This window comes from Macaca fascicularis, chromosome 15 (assembly GCF_037993035.2).
Source record: "Macaca fascicularis isolate 582-1 chromosome 15, T2T-MFA8v1.1".
NCBI classification, from domain to species: Eukaryota; Metazoa; Chordata; class Mammalia; order Primates; family Cercopithecidae; genus Macaca; species Macaca fascicularis.
In genome coordinates, this window is record NC_088389.1 from 63,371,559 (window position 1) to 63,379,524 (window position 7,966).

General features: G+C 45.0%; 1 protein-coding gene across 1 annotated transcript; it reads left to right on the top strand.

The window, feature by feature from the left end:
• The first annotated feature begins 6,439 nt into the window (after positions 1 to 6,439).
• LOC102126582 (olfactory receptor 13C7-like) lies at positions 6,440 to 7,399 on the top strand. Its single transcript, XM_005582366.4, has one exon. The coding sequence runs from the start codon at positions 6,440 to 6,442 to the stop codon at positions 7,397 to 7,399; it is 960 nt and encodes a 319-aa protein (XP_005582423.3).
• The last annotated feature ends 567 nt before the right edge of the window (positions 7,400 to 7,966 follow it).

The following is a 7,966-nucleotide window of genomic DNA, read 5'->3' on the forward strand; positions in this document are numbered from 1 at the left end:
TAATTTATCAGTTTTAATTTCTAACATGGTAAATATTGACAGATATAATCCACATAAATAAAAGTTCTTTGGAATGCTCAATAATTTCTAAGAAAGTAAAGGGGGGGTCTTTTGGTTTCTGGTCTGGCATGTCAGGAGCTTGAAAGTTGTCATTCCATTCTAATAACAAGTGAAAAGCTGAATCAACTGAAAAATCAACAACTCTTCTTAGATCTGTCAGGCAGACACAGAGAATTACAATTTACTGGAGCAGAGACCCACAGGCAAAACCTCCATTGGACAGTACCAGGGTGGGAAAACATGAACTGCAACTAACAAATTGCTGGAGGCTCAGTGTGGACAAGTCTCAGAGTTCAAAAGCCCTTGTGGGGGGGGGGGGTGCTCCCCATACTTTATAGTAACCATTTTGAAATACAACAAAGCTTTTTTTTTTTTTTTTTTTTGAGACAGTGTCGCTCTGTTGCCCAGGCTGTAGTGCAGTGGCACTATCTCTGCTCACTTCAACCTCTGCCCCTGCCTACTGGGTTCAAGTGATTCTCCTGCCTCAGCCTCCTGAGTAGCTGGGACTACAGGCATGTGCTACCACATCCAGCTAATATTTTGTATTTTGAGATGGGGTTTCACCATGTTGGTCAGGCTTGTTAAATACAGTAAAGTTCCTCTTCAAAGACACAGTATGTACAACTTTCTTGTTCTTTGTTCTGCAAGTAATCTTTCCTGCCTTTGCCGTGCTCAGACATGTCCACGCATGCCTTAGCTTTAGTCAGTCTATAACTCACGTCACCTTCTTTATTTGGGAATGTGTTAGCTTCCTAGTTCCCCCAAAAGTGACCTCCTCCTTTCCTTTGTTCCTCCATTGCGCGTTTACCTATTTAGGAAAAGTTTAAGATCCTGGCCAGTTGGGATCAGTTTAGCATGTGTGGTCCAGTTCCAGCCAATGGAAGCAGGACACAGAAGTAGGGACAGTGTCAGGAATAAATACCCCTGCTTTCCTTTGTTCCTTGTGCTCTTGCAGCAACCAAGAGCATGAGCAGCACCCTTCAGCAGAAGTAAATTTGCCTTGTTGAGAAATCCTTTGTTTGAGTGCTCATTTTCTTTGTGACTCCAAGCAATTGTTTGCAACAGGCTGATCACGAACTCCTGACCTCAAGTGATCCACCTGTCTCAGCCTCCCAAAGTGCTGGGATTACAGGTGTGAGCATTCTTTTACCAAGGTCTAATCTACTGGGGTTTTATCAGAGCCTAACTGACCCAGCATAAGAGAAATGCCTAACTCTAGCAAGCTCCAGACCTTCTGTCCCATCTAAAGGGGAGAAAAAAACTAAGAGGCACTTGTACTGATCACATTCCAGTGACACAGGCTTCCTAAAAGACTGAGACCCAATCATGGGGTTATAGAACACTTCCCACCACCCATCTCTCCCCACCCTACCCTCTACCGCCACATTACTAAAGGCCCATTTACTGCGGGTCCTTTTACCCACTACCTCATGTCTGGCTTTCAACAAAAACTCACAAGGCATATTATAAGGCAAAAAACATAGTTTGATGACAGAACAAACATCAGAACCAGACTCAGATATGGCAGAGATGTTGGAATTATCAGACTAGGAATTTAAATAACTATTATTAATATGCTAATGATTCTCATGGAAAAAGCAGACAACATGCAAAAACCGATGGGTAATCTAAGCAGAGAGATGGAAATTCTGAGAGAGAATAAAAAAGGAATGCTAGGTATCAAAACCACTGTAACCGCAATGCAGAATGCTTTTGATGGGCACATTAATAGACCACATATGGCTGAACAAAGAATGTCTGAGCTTGAGAATCTGCAATAGTAACTCTCAAAACTGAAAGGCAAAGAGAAAAAAGACTGTGGGAAAAAAACCCAGAAAGAATATCCCAGAAGTGTGAGACAAATACAAAAACTGTAACATACGCAAAAGAAGAATAGAGAAAGGGACAAGAGAAATATCTGAAAAAAAAGGAGTCTTGAGATTAAGAAAAAGTTTGAGAATCACTACTTTAAACATTTTCGAGAAAACATACAACTGTATTTATTTTCCAATCTTTTGACACAGAGAGAGGATATTTTCTTGTGTGTGAGTCCACTAATTGGACTCTTAAATAAATCACACCCATGGCACATTGTCTACAATTTTCAATTTAAATTTCTTAAAGCAGAGTAAGAATTTGAAGATTTTTGCAGAAGAATTGTGGTGCAGGATCTGTCTCGATTTTAACAATTTTCTCCCTGACATCTAATATGACAGCAATTTATTTTACTATGAATCTATCCAAAGCATTCAACTTAATTTTCATGAAGACAACACTTTCCACTCTCTTTTTAGGTCAGTTTGTGTAATTTAAATTAACTTAATACAACTACAAGATTAACAATTGGCTTGTGTAACTCCCAGCTACAGGGAGCAGGCATTTTGGGCAGCCAGGAACCTGACATGGGTGCTGGTCCCCACATTTTGCAGTGGGAATGGAGAGTATAAGTTAATCTCGGTAGCCAGGTAAAGGGAGATTGATTAAAAGCATTTTGCAAAACGTGGAAACCACTATTAATATTAGTGCCCGACTATTAACTCAAACCCTCCTTGCCCACTAATCCATAATCCTCAATTATAAGAAAGACTTCTTATTTTCATCCTTATCTTCAGTAACCATCACAGTGGGGATAACTTGGGGAATATTTTGATACCAAGTCTAAACAGCCCTTCAGTCCCCAGTCCCCTATGCTAGTTTAAATATCCTCTCCTTTGTATCTCCTCTGTTTTTTTATTGTTGTTTTTGTTTTGTTCTGTCTTATTTCATTTTCTTTCTCTTTCTTGGTTTTAAAACCCTGCCCTTTGCTCAACCTTTCTCTTTATCCCTGATCTGTCCCTAAGCCCTGCAATGTCTTCTGCTGACAGGTCTCTTACACTGGACCCCCCTCATGCCCTTTTCCCTGACTTTCTTCCTCTGACTCTTCCCTGCCCCCAGGCTCTCATATAAGTTAAGGGCACTTGGCAATTATCTCACAGAATGTAGCTGTCACCAGGAACTTTCTGGAGGCCAGAGGCCCTATCCTTGTCATTTCGCTCTCTTTCTAGCATCTGGTGCTGGCCCATGGCACATGTCCCTTGCTTCCTGATTTCAAGGGCAGGGGCCAGGGCTGGTCAGCTCTGGATGTGTGCTGAGGGGCTGCAGGGGAGGCCGTGCTCAGGGCACATGTAGATGACCAGTGTGTCTGTCTCAGCAGAGGCAAAGTTTTTCCCTCTTGTTTTGACAGTTAGGGTTGCAAAGGCAAGTGGCACAGCCTCCTCAGACAGACATAACATTGTGGCCAAAGCATGGTCAGAACTTAGTTATTGCCTCTACTTGCAGGAATGCCAACAAGGACAGGATAAAAACTTTTTAATCCAAGGAACATTTCTTTTTTTTTTTTTTTTTTTTTTTTTTTTTTTTGAGACGGAGTCTCGCTCTGTCGCCCAGGCTGGAGTGCAGTGGCGTGATCTCGGCTCACTGCAAGCTCCGCCTCCCGGGTTCAGGAATCCAAGGAACATTTCTTTGCAGCGAGAGTTAAGATTTACATAGAACTGTCCGCAACTTGTATAATTGGGTCTGTGGGACGCACACCCTAAACTCCTGTGAGGCCCTTCACCAAACTTTAAATTGCTTCTGGGATTAAAACTGGCTCCCAAACAACCAAGGCTCTAAACTGCTCCATGGCTCCCTGACAGAATCTCTGGAGAGCAGGTCTGGGTGAAGGCACAGGGTGCCCGCCCTGAGCATGCAGGCAGGGCATGACTGCAGAATCAGCGGGAAGCAGCTCCTCGAGCTGTCCTTCCTCTTGGCATCTCACCAGGCATGGAGGTGAGGAAAGTTAGCAGGAAAGTTAGCAGCTAGAGCCCCTTCAGCTATGGCCAACCCCACATTCCCTTTACCTTGCTGTGAAATTTGAAGAAATTGTTTAGTTCCAAGACAGCTAAATAGAATTTGCTATATGCTTCCAGGCACAGCCCCAACCGATGGGGCTAGCTGGAGATGGTCAATGTGGGCAGCTGGAGATGGTCAATGTGGGCAGCTGGAACAATCACTTCTCAAGCCTGGAGACCTTCCAGCATCATCCCCTGCTATGAGACCTTTTGTCCAGGTAAGTGCCTGTCTCCATCATGGACTTATCTCCACACTGGATGTAGACTGGGTTCTCTCTGTGGCTAAACCTTCTTCAGGTAGGTGAGCAGAAGAGCAAAGGTTGTGAGTGGGAACTTGGCCATAGCTTCCATAGGGTCTTTTATAAGGGAAAGGGAGCAGGCATGTTCTGGGAGTCTAGGCCTGTGTGGGGATGGGGCAGAGTAGGGGGAAGAATGGGGGATAACATTAGAAGGAAGCTTCTGCCCAGTGTAAGGAAAACCTTTCTAGCAATGGAGGCCATCCGACAAAGGAATGGGAGGTATGAGCTCTACCTACCTTAAGGTGTTCCAAACAAAAATTGGAAAATTGTGTTGCATGGAAGGTATTCGTGCAATGGAGGGAAGCGAGACAAGACCAGTTACTTTACAATATCTCCGCCAAGTCTAAGATTTTCCAGTCAGCAGTGCTAGTAACTCTAAAGACGGATCTCTTTTCCCCACATATTCCTGATGTTCACAGTCAATCTCCTCTGATAACTGCATGAGGATGGCTTCAAACTGGGCCCAGTTTCTCCCACCAGATCTTTCGCAGCCAGCAACAGTGTGATAGTTACAGATGGAATGTGTGGCTCCCAGGGACACCATCCACCCCCACCCAAGCCCTGACATGAGGCAGAGATCTCGGAGAAAGGTGTGATACCTCTACTCTTCATGAATATCCTAGGGAGAGAGAGGATAATCAAGACTTCATAGTCGATTCTTTAGTGCTTGGTAGTTCTACTCTGGCACAAATGGACCAGCAAGGATCTAATCAGAGTGGTAAGGGAAGGAGCCTTGGGGAGAAGGTGAGGAGCCACCTGGCCCTGTCCTTGCTGCCTGTGCTCCTTTCTGAGCCTCAGCTTCCTCATCTTAACATGAGAAGTCAAGGCTTGAGGTTTTCTTTCTTTCTTTTTTTTTTTTCTTTTTGAGACAGAGTCTCGCTCTGTCACCCAGGCTGGAGTGCAGTGGCACGATCTTGGCTCACTGCAAGCTCCGCCTCCTGGGTTCACGTGATTCTCCTGCCTCAGCCACTCCAGTAGCTGGGACCACATGCGCCTGCCACCATGCCTGGCTAATTTTTTTGTATTTTTAGTAGAAACGGGGTTTCACCGTATTAGCCAGAATGGTCTCGATCTCCTGACCTCATGATCTGCCCACCTCGGCCTCCCAAAGTGCTGGGATTACAAGCATGAGCCACTGCGCCCAGCCAAGGCTTGAGGTTTTCTCTAGTGTGCTGGATCTATAGGTCTGCGGTGCCATTTTCAGCCTCCTTTGAGCGATCCCTCTGTAAGCCTGGGTGGAATTGTCTGCTCTTCCGTGGAGAAACCATTACCATGACATTGCAGTGGTTTAATGGTCAGCTTGGATATAGAAAGCCCTGAGTTACGAGCTGTGACATAAAACTGCTCCCAAAGCACAGAATCTACCCACAAACTCACACTGGGAGGCATGAGGGACACTTGTCCTTGGATTCTATTCCTGCTCCTTCATGGGTCTGGAGCAGACTGGGAAACAGCAGTACTGGGAACAAAGGCTGGTTAGAGGGGATATGGAAGTGCTTCTGTTAGTGTCTCCAAGCTCTCTTGCTCAGAAAATCCTCATTGACAGGGCAGCCAAGGGAGATCCCCAACCAAACTCACGAGAAATGAACTAGAAACCAGGAATCAAGTAACAAATGTAAATGCTGGATAGACCCTAGTTTTCCCGATCTCTGCTCATCACATACTCCCTGGGAAGGACTGTATTTGGAGCTGAATTATCATCAGAGAATTAGAGCCAGGGGAGTGGGTGGGGTGATGTCAGTGGCCAGCATCACTGAGTGTGACAACCTGAAGCCTCCAAGGACACTGCAGGGACAATTCAGGGACAAGCAGGGCTGGCCAGAGGAGCCCACTTCCCTGGTCAGTGTTGGAACCATGCAGCATGCCCTCAAAGGTCCTCTTTTATGGAGCTTATGCAGATCCTTCCTTGCATATCCATTCCTTCAAGTGTGTTAATACCACTGATCTGATGAAAATTCTTTCATTTATCATGGTTTGATTAGATTTCCAGGGTCTGCTTCTCCTACTTTTGATCTGACATGTCCTGACTTTTAAGGTAACTTCAGTAGGCAGTGAATTTTATCTGTTAGCTGCTGATATTACAGTTTGGCATCTCAAAGGGTAAATTTGATTATATGTTCTAGAAGCGTCTCATTATAAATACCACATACTGATCTTTATAAACATGTTTGCTGTTCTCAGTTTCCCTAAATGGGGAAGAGAGAATTTAAAATGGAAGTGGCCAACCAATCCATTGTGGCAGAATTTGTCTTGCTCGGCCTGTCAGATCAGCCAAGGCTGGAGAAAACATTCTTTGTGCTCATCCTGCTGATGTACCTGGTGATCCTGCTGGGCAACGGGGTCCTCATTCTGGTGACTGTGTCCGACTCCCACCTACACATGCCCATGTACTTCTTCCTCGGGAACCTCTCCTTCCTGGACATCTGCTACACAACCTCCTCCATTCCTCTGGTCCTGGACGGTTTCCTCACTCCCAGGAAAACCATCTCCTTCTCAGGCTGTGCAGTGCAGATGTTCCTCTCCTTTGCCATGGGAGCCACAGAGTGTGTGCTCCTGGGCATGATGGCGTTTGATCGCTATGTGGCCATCTGCAACCCCCTTAGGTACCCAGTAGTCATGAGCAAGGCTGCCTATGTGCCCATGGCTGCCAGCTCCTGGGTGGCTGGTGGAGCCAACTCCTTGGTGCAGATCTCTCTTGCAGTACAGTTACCCTTCTGTGGGGATAACATCGTTAATCATTTCACCTGTGAGATCCTGGCAGTTCTGAAGTTGGCCTGTGCTGACATCTCCATCAATGTGATCAGCATGGGGGTGGCCAACGTGATCTTCCTGGGGGTCCCAGTCCTGTTCATCTTTGTCTCCTACATCTTCATACTCACCACCATCCTGAGGATCCCCTCAGCTGAGGGACGGCGAAAGGCCTTCTCCACTTGCTCTGCACATCTTACTGTAGTGGTGATTTTCTATGGGACTATTCTTTTCATGTATGCAAAGCCCAAGTCTAAGGACCCCCTGGGGGCGGACAAACAGGGTGTTTCAGACAAGCTTATCTCCCTCTTTTATGGAGTGTTGATCCCCATGCTCAACCCCATCATCTACAGCCTGAGGAACAAGGACGTGAAGGCTGCTGTGAGGAGCCTGGTAAGTCAGAAATGCTTCACCCAGCGATAGTGAGAGGAAGCGGTGTGTCTTTTGGTTCTGTTTACACAAGGGGTCTACTCAGTAAGCACAGACTTGCTTAATGGTCCCACACAACAGTTTCCAAACTGATGTTCATTGAGATGGGGCTTTCTTCGTGATGGAAGATGGAACACTAACTCTTTAGAATGTGCTAAATTACCTAGAACCGAGAGTAAGTGACTATTAAATTTTCTTTGTATTTTTATTCTGAAAAAATAAGCAATAAAAATTAGAACTTTGTAAAACAAACACTTATTTCTTTGTTCATGTGCAGACCAGTTTCAATTTGTATGTGACAATTACGTTGTTTTCTGTTGTATTGTGTAATGGGGAGCATGACAGTGAGGAAAAGTCACTTTTTTTTTGAGAAAACCATTTTTATTATCATCACCACCCAGGTTATCTGTGCTAAGTTATGTGCCAAATGGCCAGATCTTCTAAAGAACAGCTACATAACATTTCTTTCATGTTTCAAGAGATGAAAATAACTGTACAAGATCAAGTACAAAAGTACACAAGACAGTAGACACGAAAAAGATCCATGTGTGAGATTTTTAT

What these genes read in the sequence shown, in the direction of transcription:
- LOC102126582 (XM_005582366.4), top strand. Translation starts at nt 6,440, where the DNA reads ATGGAAGTGGCCAACCAATCCATTGTGGCAGAATTTGTCTTGCTCGGC.